This window comes from Seriola dumerili, unplaced genomic scaffold, assembly GCF_002260705.1.
Source record: "Seriola dumerili isolate Sdu_G_001 unplaced genomic scaffold, Sdu_1.0 BDQW01000321.1, whole genome shotgun sequence".
Lineage (NCBI taxonomy): Eukaryota > Metazoa > Chordata > Actinopteri > Carangiformes > Carangidae > Seriola > Seriola dumerili.
Window position 1 is genome coordinate 2,691,387 of NW_019174576.1, and position 15,023 is coordinate 2,706,409.

The 15,023-nt window shown below is 40.0% G+C and overlaps 1 protein-coding gene across 4 annotated transcripts in view; it reads left to right on the forward strand.

Moving 5' to 3' along the window:
* nlgn1 (neuroligin 1) overlaps positions 1-13,896 on the forward strand; it is a 285,005-nt gene extending 271,109 nt beyond the window's left edge. For all 4 annotated transcript variants that reach the window (XM_022759225.1, XM_022759226.1, XM_022759228.1 and 1 more), the window contains 7 exons: positions 4,659-4,844; positions 6,617-6,883; positions 6,971-7,332; positions 8,666-8,826; positions 11,546-11,702; positions 12,714-12,791; positions 13,126-13,896. In XM_022759225.1, coding sequence (XP_022614946.1) covers positions 4,659-4,844; positions 6,617-6,883; positions 6,971-7,332; positions 8,666-8,826; positions 11,546-11,702; positions 12,714-12,791; positions 13,126-13,722 — 1,808 coding nt within the window. In that variant the 3' untranslated portion in view covers positions 13,723-13,896. The remainder of the gene's footprint in view (positions 1-4,658; positions 4,845-6,616; positions 6,884-6,970; positions 7,333-8,665; positions 8,827-11,545; positions 11,703-12,713; positions 12,792-13,125) is intronic.
* The last annotated feature ends 1,127 nt before the right edge of the window (positions 13,897-15,023 follow it).

Genomic DNA, 15,023 nt, shown 5'->3' on the forward strand with positions numbered 1-15,023 from the left:
TAAAAACCACGTTTCATTAAATCTGTAAATCCTCCATGCATTGCTGTATTACCAAGGCTAAGAGAGCAGTAGCCATGAACTTCAAGAGAGTGCAAATCAATTCAAAACTACAGCTTCTGTTTTGCAAAAATTCAACCTTCAGCTACTGCTCTTGTATATTTTCCTCCATTTGCTTCCTTATAAGGACCAAATGTTCTTCCAAGAATGTTGAAGATGAAGAACAACCTACACATTTTTACTGTATTTTTGCTGTTTCAGTATCTTTTTGATTTGGATTATGATTTAGGAGGTTTAGTGCTAAGATTAAACTAGACACTGTCTTCCAATATGATCACACCAGCTTCCAAACCCATAAACATGTAGACATTCTGACCCAGGAGTACTCAGTAGTTCACACACACACACACAGACAGGGAGACTCACAAGGTTGAAACAAAACCAGCCAGCCAGTCACATATGGTAATTAGAGTTCTGTTCTGTGAATAAAAAATAATGAATGAAAGGTCCCCATACTTTGTTTACATCTGCTACAGTGTAAAAACATTTGTAGTTTTTGTATCTCAACATATCTGCATAAGTGTACCTGTGTGTGTGTGTGTGTGTGTGTGTGTGTGTGTGTGTGTGTGTGTGCGTGTGTGTGCCGTGTTGTGTGCGTGTGTTTATGATCAACAGGGGAGGGAGGTCCCTTCCCTGCTGCCCCACCACTGTTGGCGTACTAATCATTCTTCCTGCCTCGCTCTTTGTGATTGCCAGCCCATCCCTGCACTGCAGCTAAATTGAATCAATTAAAATCTTTCTTGTAGATGGCTGCTGTTGCTTCCACCAGATTAGGCTTTGATCAAGAAACACACAAATAAATAAATAACCCGGTGGAAAGGGAATAGAAAACGAATGAACTCAATTAAACAGTCAGCAGAGGGATGCGTCTGTCCGCTGGTGTCTGTGGGAGTGTGTGGATGCAAATCTGCTGTATTTGTTTGTGAGAGAGTCTAAATGTTTAAGTCATCTGTGTGAAGTAGTTGATGCATATGAACTTCAGTGGTGCAAATACTGTATGTGAAGCACATGCATGTGTGAGAGAGAGAGAGAGAGAGAAGTTGCTGACATGTTATACTGTAGATGTGGTGGACCGACCGGTACACCAGCACCGCCAGCCCTCCTGCCATGCCGCTAAAACAACATATCAGGTTAATCAGTGCTGTCTGCCTTTAACATGGAGGATATGATGAATATGATGCAGATCAACCACATATTCATTGTAGAGTTGGTTGAAGTTCAAATTACACATTTCAGAATAATAATGTATATGTCTCTAAATTCTCCAATTGAGGTCTTCATTTACTGAAGACGTCTGATATCTCTAATATCATTAGAGATAACCATTCCTTTTATTTTGAAAAAGGTTTATATAAAGACAGGGCTTTTTTTTTTTTGTTTGTTTTTAATCTCCGGCTGGTTTCATTTTTTGTTGATGCTGTTAAGTGATAATGCAAACTCAACACCTCCTTCATATTGACCTGTTGTTAATATCAATAGTTCCATCGCACTAACTCCATCCGTGCAACTCAGCTGTCATACAACCCCAATTTTTTTGAATTCCAGTCAATTCTACTTTCCTTGTTAAGCTATTGTCAATTAAACAGGGTTTTTTTCCTTTTCTTGCAAATTTTTTCACATTAAAAGCCTCTCACCGTTCCTGCAGGGCTTTTAATATGAAACATCTGCAGGAAATGTTGTGCTGTATTGACTGCTTTACAGTGAACAAAAGAATGGCAAAGTAGAAGGTATTGGGGTTAATAAGTGTTTCTTGACTGGGGAGAATGCCTTGTGCTGATGGAATTAGTGCTGTGGGTATAAAATGACACTGCCTCTCTATGTCTCTAACTGACCTTTACATGTTCAAGGTGGGAAAGTTTCACCTTCGAGAGATGGACTAAAATGTTTGATATTCATGCACGGAACAGTTATGACATCATTCCTCCGCAGCCTATTACAGTAGTATGTGCTTCCTCATAGGCATTACTGCACACATGAGGCATTCCTGTATCCCTGTGGAAATGAACTGCAGTGTTGACTGACACTAGGTAATCAGCACTCCACTTAGCCACAGAGTGGGACCCTTGTGAGAATAAGAACATGAAAGAGGACAGGGGGGAAGAAATATGTGAGAGTGGGAGGTGGAGCGGGACAGTTCATGGGTGAGGTTGGTGGGAGTGGGGGACTCCCTGGACGCCTGCAGAAGGTAATGGAGCTTTTAGCATGGACATCACAGGGAGAGGGAGCTGGCAATGGTGATAGTAGTGGTGGTGGATGGGGGAGGGGCTGGACATGAAATTGCTCTAAAAGACCAGAGCTCTCCTGTGGGTATACTTTGAGGTGCCTTGTCTCATCAGTTCTTTCATACCTCACTAGCACTGGATCTATATGCAGCTGCAGTGACAGCGAGAAGCTGAGGGTTTAATTGGTCAAGGAAAAAAATAGTTTGGGTATGGGGCTTTAGATGGAGGTGGGGTTGAAGTTAGGCTGATGCTGGGATGGAGAGGAAGTGGTTTGGTTGTGAAGGAGGTTCGCATATTCTGATTATAAGGGCCCTTGTAGAATTACATGAATGCTTGCTAACATGTTATATAAGCCCTCATAAAAGGCCACACATTTAAAGCATGAGTGAATATTTGCTTTTTCATTACTTGTTGCGCTTTAACAGGATCTCCAAGGTTAGCCAGACTACTCTAGACAACTATTGTGAACAGTAAAATTATACCAACCATACCCACTGTAGTTGGATATGAATGGCTTTCCTGTCCAGTAAGTGAATACTACCAACATTTAATTTAAAGTGGGTTAGGTGCTAAAACAAGTACACCTGTTGGATTGTCTGGCTGCTCATGTTATCAAACAAATTATGGCAAATAATAAAACATTACAAAAATTTAACAGAATGTAATAAATCAGAATTACCCTTTTAAAATCTCATTTTAGTAAAAGAGACAACGTGAGTATAAATTAGTTAAAACACACTACTTTGCAACTTCATTTATCGAAAACAAGTCACTTCGTGCAACACCCATCAGCCACATCATGAGTGATTGGCCTATCCAGGGAGTGAATATGACGGAACTGATGCTCAACTTTAAGAGTTGAGATTATTTTACATTTCCACCTTAATGAAAGCATAAACTGCCTTCAGTCAAAACTGAGTTTCAATTGTACAATATGCTCAACAGTTTATGATAAAGTCATAAAATACATCTTTGTATAAGCATATCCATCAGGCATGATGGTTGGACTGGAATTATAAATGGCCTTTTATGTTAGATTCAGAGTTAGGAAAAGAGAAGCTGTGGCTGATCTATGCAGGAGTTGTTATTTTTGCCTCATGCAAACCTGTTTTTGCCTCTGAAGTAACTTAAAACATCTCTCTTTTAGGTCCATCTGAAAGAATTTAGACTTTTATTTCTTTGCTTTGAGAAAACATACCCATGTGACTCTGAACAAACCAAAAGCTGTTTTCATGACATATGATGTTTCCTGCTCCAAGTTCTATTTCAGGCTGGGCCATAGATTCAGATATGGCTTTCTCCAAAATGAGTCTGTCTGTGTTATATTTAGTGTATCCACACTTTAAGTGTCTCTGTGGGGTAATAACTCTTGTTTTATTGGAGGAAATTATTAAGTAGTCGAGCTTGTTGGTATTCCTTTCTCAACAGAGAAATATGCCTTGTTATCTACTGGCAGTTATGCCCAAATAGTTCAAAAGTTGTTTTTACTTTTATTTTATTTTACCCTTTATATTATTTTAATCAAAGAGATCAAAAAGAAAATAATTAAAAAAAAAAAATGAAATAGTTGTCTCCCTGGTGGTATTCACTTTTCATTTTGTGAGGGATAATTAACTGTAAATCTATGAGAGTTTTTTTTTTTCTCCATAGGAGAAAAATAAAAAATAAAAAAAAATAAAAAAATATTTTGCTGATTGTATGTAACTGTATCTGCCAATCCATTCAAGCCATATTTTTTGTTAGTGTATCTTTCCTGGCTTTGTCAAGCTGACCTTGAGAAGAAAATCTAGATGCGAAATCACTAACTGCTGGGCTATTGCTTGTGATAATTACATAGCTACAGACTAATTGCAAGGCGACAAAATTACAGAGAGAAAAATTTCTGTTTTTATGTCACATGGCGATCAACTCCCCTCCTCTATTCTGTCCTGTCACTTTTCATCTCTTGTCTTTTTCACTTCTTAGATTGTAAAATCTGTATGGTTTGCTTGTAATAGCTGTTGCAACTTTTGTACCTTACTTTCGTATTTTCTTTCTTCAATCAATAATTTTTTTTTTGAGCTTGTATATTTGTACTTGGAATTCTGTAGGGCTTCTTATTGAAGAAAGACTTTAATTTCCTGTTTCCTCCAATTCCTGTAGCAATAAATTGTTCATTTAAGCAACTTCTTGGTTGAAAAATCTGTACCCTTTCTTATCAACAAAACAAATGCTATACATGATATTTATAGGGAATATCTCTTGCCATTAAAGATAATGGTTGTTAATGGGAGAAGTAATATTATTGCCAATGAACTCTTCTGCTTACGACACTCATAACAATAAAAAGAAGTATAGGCCCAAACTAACATCTTCTGTGATCTTTGTCCACTCGTGCAGGGTTCCTGAGTACAGGTGACCAGGCAGCCAAAGGGAATTATGGTTTGTTGGACCAGATCCAGGCTCTGCGTTGGACGAGTGAGAACATTGCAGCCTTTGGCGGCGACCCGTTACGTATTACTGTCTTTGGCTCAGGCGCTGGAGCTTCCTGTGTCAACCTGCTCACGCTGTCTCACTACTCTGAGGGCAACCGGTGGAGCAACTCCACCAAAGGTAAAAATCAAAGTCACTGGGAAATCCCACGTGATCCTCGTGTACATTCAAGTATGAACACCTCAGATATATGTGACAGTATTGTGGGCACTCAGTGCAAAGGAAGCTCAATATAGTTCACAGTTTAGTTTTTCAGGTGCTGTTTTTGAATTGTTTTAAGTCAAGCCTTTTGCTCTTATGAAGCTGATTTTGACTACAACTGTGAAATGCTGCCTGTGTTCAAATGGTGCCGTTTCAACATTACCAAACATACTCCAGAGGAGAAATACACTGGCCCAGCGTGGTTGGTGTGAATGCAACCTGACTAATTATAATGTGTTTGGCCTTGTATTGCTCATGTAAAACATGATCCAATCCAAACCTGTAGATGTAAAGTTCTGCCCTGCAGGATAGTTAACTGAGTCGGAGCTGTAGCAGGATAAGGTCAGATGCAATGGGAGCAAAACAAGTTTCCTTCTATATTTGCTTCTTTGAATTTTACATTTGAAAAACTAAAAAATAAAACATCCATAAGTAGAAATGATTTATGTTTTTTTTATTCAACGCAAAGTGTACCTATAATCAATGCTGTACTCATGCACATAATTGGTAATAAGAACATTACATGATGGAATGATCATCATTATTAAAAGGATAAAGCTCTTTTCTCTCTGTTTTTCTGCTAATCCTATTAAAAGACCAAAACCAGAAAAGAAAAAAAAAAAAAACAGGTTTGGCAGTTTCATAAAATACATGGCCTCTTCAGTGTTTAGCAAACATGACTGAAAGACACACATGCAAGTTAACTTCAGTGTTACCTTGCAGACCGTACCGGCCGTGGGTTTGACTGTGTTTTTATACAGAAAAATGTTGACATTCCAGGCTAAACTGATCAATGAAAATTCATATTTATTGTTGTTTTGACCTTCATCGTCTGAAACAGAGCTGGTAATAAAAAAAAAAAAACACGCATTATAGAATTATTAGGACAACTATGTGATCGTTACACTGTAAAATAGCAATCGGAAAGTAACCTGTTCCTTAAAATGTTGTTTTCAAAATCTGATCACTCTTCATTATTGGTATGAATATGTCAATCCTGTCTTCCAGAAATTCTGTTCACATGATTCGAAGTTGTTCCAATTATTTTGCCATGGCATTGGATTATGTTCAGAGGCAATGTTTTTTGAATTAATGAATGAAATGCTACATTCATCAACCTCAGCAGAGTTGCTGGCAGGGGGTTGGGGTGGATGGAGTGTGTACAAAGTGTGAAGTCTGTAATTAGGTTTTGCCAAGAAAATCGGTCAAGGTTAGAGTTGTGATACTCTGGAGGGATATTTATTTGTTTTGTTTTTTTTGTTGTTTTTTTTGAGTTTGTTTCCTTCATAATTTGAACTTTTGAAATTTTTACATTTATTTTAATTACAGTGATAAAGTACTGCTTTGTCAAATATAAATAGAGGAGAAAGAACAAAGGAAGTCTGTTCACTGATCCCCCTTCATACAGTATAACTACACAAGCTAGTGTGGCTACCACAAACTGGCCTCCATCTGTCATGTGACCGTGTAAACTTCACTGAGCCTTTTTATTCAGTTGCAGCCGCGTCAGCACGTGTATTTGTATGCAGATTTCAATGCCCTCAGGTTACACTGTATATTTGTATAGTGTATCTTTTTGTGTTATGTTCAAAATCTTCCTGAATCATAGTTTGTTTCTTTCTCTCTTTCTCTCCTCCCTGTCCCTCTGCTGTCTTCATCTCCAGGCCTGTTCCAGAGGGCCATCGCCCAGAGCGGCACGGCTCTGTCCAGCTGGGCCGTCAGTTTTCAGCCAGCAAAGTATGCCCGGATGCTGGCCCGTAAGGTGGGCTGTAACCTGGAGGACACTGTAGAACTCGTAGTGTGTCTGCAGAGAAAACATTACAAAGAGCTGGTCGATCAAGACATTCAGCCGGCCCGTTACCACATTGCCTTTGGACCTGTTATTGATGGAGATGTTATACCTGATGACCCTCAAATACTCATGGAGCAAGGTACTTTGTTCGAGAACGAGCAATATCAAACAATGTTCTGACCCTGAATTTGTACTTTTCACAACCATCTGCTCAATTTCTTTCCAGGTGAGTTCCTCAACTATGACATTATGTTGGGAGTGAACCAAGGTGAAGGCCTTAAGTTTGTGGAGCTTATTGTGGACAACGAAAACGGCGTCCAGGCTAATGACTTTGACTACGCCGTGTCCAGCTTTGTGGATGACCTGTATGGCTACCCAGAGGGTAAAGACATCCTCCGAGAGACCATCAAGTTCATGTACACTGACTGGGCCGATAGGCACAACCCAGAGACCCGCCGGAAGACACTGCTGGCGCTGTTCACCGATCACCAGTGGGTGGCACCAGCTGTTGCCACAGCTGACCTGCACTCTAGCTTTGGGTCACCAACATATTTCTATGCCTTCTACCATCACTGTCAGACAGAACAGGTGGGTCTCTGGCTGTACTACATCAGCTGCTACTACTTTACAGATCGTCAACAATATGGTAAAAGTTACAAAATTTGTTTGTTCATTGACTGCTCACAGAGACAAAACCAAGACATAATCTGAGATCAAGCAGAGAGATTATAAAGAGTAAATTTTGTGTTTAAAGGTCAGTCAGTTACTGTATCAACTCTGAAGGTGCTTTCAAGTAGTGTGCTTCCAGATCTCTGAATCACCACCCTCATCTCTTATTTGGACCATTCACATAGGTCTGGGTCTGTGGTCATTCACGACTCTTTATCAACTGGGTTTTTTTTAGCCCTTCCTTGCCAATAACCTGCACAGATGACGTGTGTGTGTGCAGCACATCTGTATATGTGACTGCAGACTCTGCACTGATCTCAGAACCCACCAGGAACTCATGCTCTCCTGATATTTTTCTTCCGACCAGTTTTCTCCATACATACACGTTTTTTTGTTTGTGTCTACCTATTGTCTCTGTATGCACTTACCTCTGAAGTTTGCATTTTGTTCTGTTGTTACACACCCTGAGGCTTTAACAGAATCATTATACAGAAGAAGTTCACATTTTTCTATAATTAATGTAAACCAGCAAGACCATTACTGAAAAGCAGGCAGCCTAGTGTTTTAGAAAAGGTTACTTAGTGTCAGATTTGGGAAGAAATCTGCTTCAGAGTACAAAACTTAATTATTTTGTGACATGATGACAGATGGTGGAACAAAACAAGGCCTGTTTTTACTCCAGTTATATTGTTGTAATTGACTAGTTTGCAGCCAGAGAAGTGACTAGCATTGACTTCCAAACTTCTTTACTCCTAGTTTTGCTGCTGTAACTTTTTTCTGCATACACTACTACACTGACTACACTGTCAGTGTACTACTGATTATACAGTGCTGAATGAAAGGAATGAGTGGTGATTAAATCTCCACATTTTCTTTTTTGGCGTTTTTTTTTTTTTCCATTCCACAGGCTACAGGTAGTGACATGTTCAACATTTTTGTTTAAAATTCAGCTCAAAGCCATCCTCCCCTGTCAGCACGATCCCTTTATTTCTCATCTCGTCTCTCTCTGTAATACACTGAATAATGGGCCAGATATGGTAGGCAAAATAATATTAAAAACTTATCTAATTTTCCCATCTCTCTCCAAAAATATTGTATTTTCCCCAGCTTCTTTGATCTGTCTGTGTTTGTGCATCATCGTCTTATCCATTGTGTGTAAGCAGCAAAAATAATGCCTTTTAATGTCCTGTATCTGTCACATAAATGTAATAATACTGATCTGATTTGATCTGATTCATCTGCTGCTCATTAGGTACCACCGTGGGCAGATGCAGCACATGGAGATGAGATCCCTTATGTGTTTGGCTTACCGATGATTGGACCAACGGAGCTGTTTCCCTGCAACTTCTCTAAGAACGATGTGATGCTCAGTGCCGTCGTCATGACCTACTGGACAAACTTTGCCAAAACAGGGTATGAACACACTAAATGTCACTTTCTATATGCTATCGCCCGTGAACCGGAACAGTAACATCATAACTTAACAGAGCCTGTTAACCGAGTTCAGATGTATTGGTAGCTAGTTTGAAAGTCTAAGATTGAACTATCGGAACACCAACTGAAGAAGCTGCAACTCAAACTTACAAGTAACTGTACACCCATGTTCTCAGGAACTATGAGAATACAGTACTTTTATCTTGCTGTAAATAATGGTTAAACTCCTTCATTACAGTTTTGATGTCTGTGATAGTTGCATCCAGACTTTGTCTGTGTTCGCTTTATCCTCTTTTTCTCATGCTATTGTAAGACAATATTTCATCTATGAACTCAAACAACCTTGGAAGGGGTTATGCCACTTGGTGGCAAAAGACCATGAAAACCATGAGACTCTTGTTGTTAATTTCTACCTTAAGCATCTTTACATACACAAAGACTGATTTGGAGTCAAAGTAGCTTCTTTTAATATAGCACTTCCTGCACACTTTAAACTTCATTTACAGTTACTTTCTTTTTTTTTGGAAAAAGCTGCAGAACACTTAAATGTTGGACATGGAAATCTATGTTACAGTATACAGCATAAGCAGCACCAATTCACGGTGCGATTACTATAAAAAAAACATTCTATTCCATAAACCCTGTGAGGCAGCTTTTGCCTTGAGCCTTTGGGAAGACCTAGGGCATTGATATTTGCTCCCACCCACTATAAATCAAAATGTGATCAGTTCATTCACTTGCCACTTTCTAAACAAAAATGCACAGCTATGAGAGGTTCAGGCCTGCGGTCTCGATTATGAAGTCCTAACAAATGAGTGAACCAGCTCACCATTTTTCTGCAGAGAGACAACAAATAAAAGAAAAATCTGATTGGATAATTGTATTTTCACGGTTTTAGGACAGTAACCCTTTCATGTCCGGAGCAAACGTTGTAGAAAATTAGGCTAAAATATGAATTAGAAGAGAATAATTTGAAAATTAATTAAATGAAAGAGATTAAATATGGCATTAAAAATGCTGATATGTTTGGCCTTCTCTGAAGGCCTAGAAGGCCCTGACGGTTCCCCACTGCTGTCCAGTAATTTCCTGTAGAGGACCCTGATTTACATGCTTCAGCATGTTCATATATGGAGCATAGTTCTATAAAAAACACAGCCAAAGGGTTGTTTAAACCATTTTTGTGGGCATTTATTTGCAGTCACACTTGATGAGCATGCAGCTACCATTACAAGACCACAAATTAATTGATAATTTCATTGTAATTGTGTTTTCTCTGTTTTGATGACCAGTATCAGTAAATTGTACTATTGTATTTTATAGACTGTACAATGTAATTGGTATTCTATGCAGATACACCCTACATATCTTCAAATACATTTTTAATTAATGCTCGTAGCCTGAAGAGCGACATTTTCGATAGGACAAAATTAAAACTCCTTTTTTCCCCCACTTCTGTCTCATGTTGCCTCTCAGCATATAGTCATGGCGGTAATTGTTTTTCGAGTGTGTAATGGGAGGACACTGGCTTTCTGTGCACTGCCCAGTAGCCCTAAGGGGAACAGAGAGGCACTAATGATCTACATATATAACCTCAAATTGACGTGGAATGCCGGGTACCTGGGAGATTTATGCCACCAATTTGAATGGTTAAGCGTGTTCCTGATGAGGTCTGGCTGGCTCCATATGCCACTCTCAGACAATGGGGCGCTCAGTGGGTCTGAATGGGCCCCCATGCCTCACATGGCTGGCTCTGTTCTGCTGAGATTAAGCGTAAGTGGGTCTATTTAACACGGAATCACATGCTGAATATCCTCTGTAAGCTCCTCTGTATAAACTAAATGTAAGGGGGTGGGTGTTTATATGGGGTTGACCTGCATTTACAGTGAGCCTTATGTTATTATGTCTGAGTTCAAATGTTTATCAGAAGTAGATGGTACATAAGATCAAAATAGAAGTTACTTCTCAAGTTTGGTGGATAGAAACTACTGAAGCATATGCTCTGTGCAAATCATCAGCATGGCTAAACTGCAGCTTTACTAAAACATATGCCTTGGCTGGAAGCTTCTTTTCATGTACAAATTATATATTTATTTATATATATATTTATAATTATATTATGTAAATAGGTAAACTCCCAGTGAGAGATCTATAATATAAAAACTGTGACATGCTAGCTTTTTAGCATTTGAATAAAACTTCACATGAGGGAAATTAGTGAAGTTATTAGCCATGTTAAGACCTTTTCATTCAATCCGAATCTGTAGAAAACCAATCATCTGTGAGCAATAATTCCCCTTTTGACCTTTTTTCCATTTTATCAGGTGTGATATCTCAGACACTGTTGATTAAAATTTGATGAAACCTTGGGGCTGCATCTCACCACTGCTTTCCAGTATTTTCATAATTACACTGATTAGCCTGAGGGAGATGCTGTACTTGGGTCAAAATTAAAATTTTAATAACCAGACGCTTGTGTCTCAAAAGGTCCACTCCAACTTTTGTGTAGCTGTAGTCCTTCTTGTCCTCTGAAGTAAACAACCACAAGATGACGTAACTATTACTGATTGGCCAGGAGAGGACTGCATTGTCCGTGAGATAGAACATCATGTCTTTCAAATGTGCTTGTGTACTGTTCTGCAGACTTCACCTCTCTCTGAATGATTTCAATGGAAACTCTTTCCCTCTTTATTCCTCTCAGGGACCCAAACCAGCCAGTCCCTCAGGACACCAAGTTCATTCACACCAAGCCCAATCGCTTTGAAGAAGTGGCATGGACTCGCTACAACCAGAAAGACCAGCTTTACCTGCACATTGGCCTGAAGCCCCGGGTCAAAGAGCACTACCGTGCCAACAAGGTACTGTCACATATTACTGAATGCCATTTGTGTTTTGATGTTGATTGCTGTTTAACGCTTGCATTACTGAATACTGATGGCAGCCATCCTGGAGGGGAGTACATAGATCTTGGGAAGAAACAGCGACTAAGCCAACTTGGGTTTTCATAATGTTTTGATGAAGCTGGCTCACTATACACTAGGGTAGACTACAGTGGTAACCTCTGCTGCACAGTTCCCCTGCTCTGGAGTATTTCAGAGGAATTGATCAACACACATCAACACCCCAATTACTGTCAGTATCTACTGTAAAATAATAGTCAATTTGCTTTCCATTCTAGTTATGTAAGTTTACTGATAAATAATGCTCATAGTTGCATATTAATTGTGCTCAATTTCTTGTACTCACAACAGTTGCAGTTTAGCCCTTACACTGTTAATTCACTGCAGCTGAAGATAACATGAGGCTACTTTGAATGTGGATGCTTTTTAGAGAACAGATGGTGAATAAAATCATAAAAAACTGTGGTCACTTTTAAAAACTCATCTTTGGATAGTTATAAATGCAACATTTATCTAATTGCCTATTCTTTTTTCTTCAAACACTTTTTTCATTCAGTGTTTTCTTCTTGTTGTTTTGGCAGCAGAAATAACTTTACTACTACTGCTTCTGCTACTGAAATAAGCTTTTTTTTCCATGGATTTCACCTGATCTGAAATTAAATACTCATCTACTGATAACTGAATATCTTTATTATCCATCTAATGGTGTCACATGTGATTGGCTTGTATTTAACAACTCTGCCACTGTCATCTGAATGGGCTCACAGCTGCATAGGAAAGCACAGAGTTAATAGAGCTAGTTTATAACTTTGTTGAATCCAGTTATCCAGGATCACTGGTGTTAGATTCAGTGATTCCAGGTGAACTGTACTGTATATTTAAACTGTATATATCTATATAAGGACGCCAGTCTTTTTCTGTTTTTGGATCTCATATATGGTATCCCTTCATTTTCTCTCCTCTCCGCAGGTCAACTTGTGGTTGGAGCTGGTTCCTCATCTGCACAGTCTCAATGAGGTCACTCAGCTCATCCCAACCACCACCAAGGTTAGTAGTAATTCATCTTTATCACTTCTTGCTTATACAAATTAACGCCCTGTGCCGCTGACTAGTTTTACTTTACCTTTAAAATTGAAAGGAGAACTGCACCCAAGACATGATTGTAAGGTGCAAGAGGGTCGAGTATAGCAAATATAGCAAATTTTGCTAGAAGGTTTAAGGACTACAGCTTGGCATTTTAACTAAATGCCTGTACTGGACTAACTTTGTGTGCAGAGGCGTTTCTTTCTTAAATAAATCTGATTAAAAAATTCAGATTGTGGCAGCACAAAGTGGATAGACAAATCAATTATATGCTGACAATTGTTGTTGCTGTCCTCAGATTCCTCCACCAGAAGCTACCAACCGCACCCCAAAACCCAAGGTTCTGGTGACCAAACGGCCCAACCCGACCCCGTTCCCCACCGAGACCCAGGACAGCCACAACCAGCCACACCTGGTGGACCAGCGTGACTACTCCACTGAGCTGTCAGTGACCATCGCCGTTGGAGCCTCCCTGCTCTTCCTCAACATTCTGGCCTTTGCTGCGCTTTACTACAAGAAGGACAAGCGTCGGCATGATGTCCACAGGCGCTGCAGCCCCCAGCGGAGTGCCGCCAATGACATAGCCCACACTCAGGAGGAGGAGATCATGTCCCTGCAGATGAAGCAGCACTCGGACCTGGACCGGGACTGCAGGGGGGTGGGTGACTCCCTGCACCCGCACGATGTGGTGCTGAGGACTGCCTGCCCGCCGGACTACACTCTGGCCATGAGGCGCTCACCAGACGACATCCCACTCATGACGCCAAACACCATAACCATGATCCCCAGCACCATGGGGGGGCTCACCTCGCTCCACTCTTTCAACACCTTCCCCAGCAGTGGGCAGAATAACACCCTGCCCCACCCACACTCACACTCCACCACCCGGGTATAGCCCTGTGGATGCACCCACACAGGCAGGACTCTGATGGCTGAAGCAAAAAGCTAATGCCACTGCTGCAGCAGGGACTTAAGGCTGACATGCTGACAAACACATATGTCAGGAGCTGAAACGCCAGCCTGGAGTTGCCAGACACCCATGGAATTACACTGGGATTCTACAACACCCTGTTAATACCTGAGGGAATATAGTCAAGGGATTTCTGGAAAAAAAAAAAAAAAAAAAAAAAAAAAAGAATAATTTATGTTTTTGTAGAAAAATAAAAGACAAGAAGAAAAAAGTACAAATAAGGGTTGACGAAAAAACAACCTCACAAGCTAAAACAAAGAGGAGGATGTTTTTTATCGTTATTTTTGTTCTGATATTGCAGCAAAACAAGGTACAGTAAACTACTTTTTCTTTCTAGCGACAGATATGGCCTTCGGGATCTTTTGACAAATGACTGCTTGACGGTATTATCTGGAAGCAGAACAGAGCATCAGACACGCCTCGGAGGTGAGAAGAGGGAAGCACTTTGTAAAAGAAAGAAAACATATTGTTTTCCTTTGGCATCACACTGCAGATTACTCTGTGGGGCACAGAGTAGATGTAGGCATGTGTTAACTTTCATAAATGGAGGCTATGTAAGATAAGGCAAAAAACAATTGTTGAAAAGAACAAAGGAAGGACTGAAAATATCAAGGAAAAAAGAAACCCTGTATGCACAATGGAATCAATTTGAGGAAAAAAAAATGTCATAGATACTTTTCATCCATTTATTTTTGAGGATTGGGAACAACTTTATTGTATAGAACCTATTTACATATCTAGATCTGTACACTAAGCACCAAGGCTGTTTAAGCCCTCTTCTCTTGGGGGGCCCCTATACTGCAAACCTGCCAGCAGGACTGAACCAATGGGAAGTGGGGATCCACCTACTGGCTTTCTGGCAGTTCCAACTTCAACACCGAGAGCTGGGGGACAAAGGATAATTGGATATTTTAGCACGATGCGCATGACAATTTATCTGCTTAATGGCTGCTCTGCTGATTATGTCATTATTAAGAATAATTTTCACCCTCTCCCTTGCATTGGAGTAATTTCAGACGGATTTCCTGATTGGATTACAGGAAAACACACACCCTCACAGGACCATGAGAAATGCAGCTCCAGGTTGTGGATGTTGTGGGCTCGATTTGGGGACAGGAAGGGGAAGGGCCGGGGATATGGTAAAACTTTCTTGCATAACATAATATAGCTTGAGTGGAGCTGGGCATATAAGGACTAGTTTTGTACTCTGTGTGTTGGTACTACTT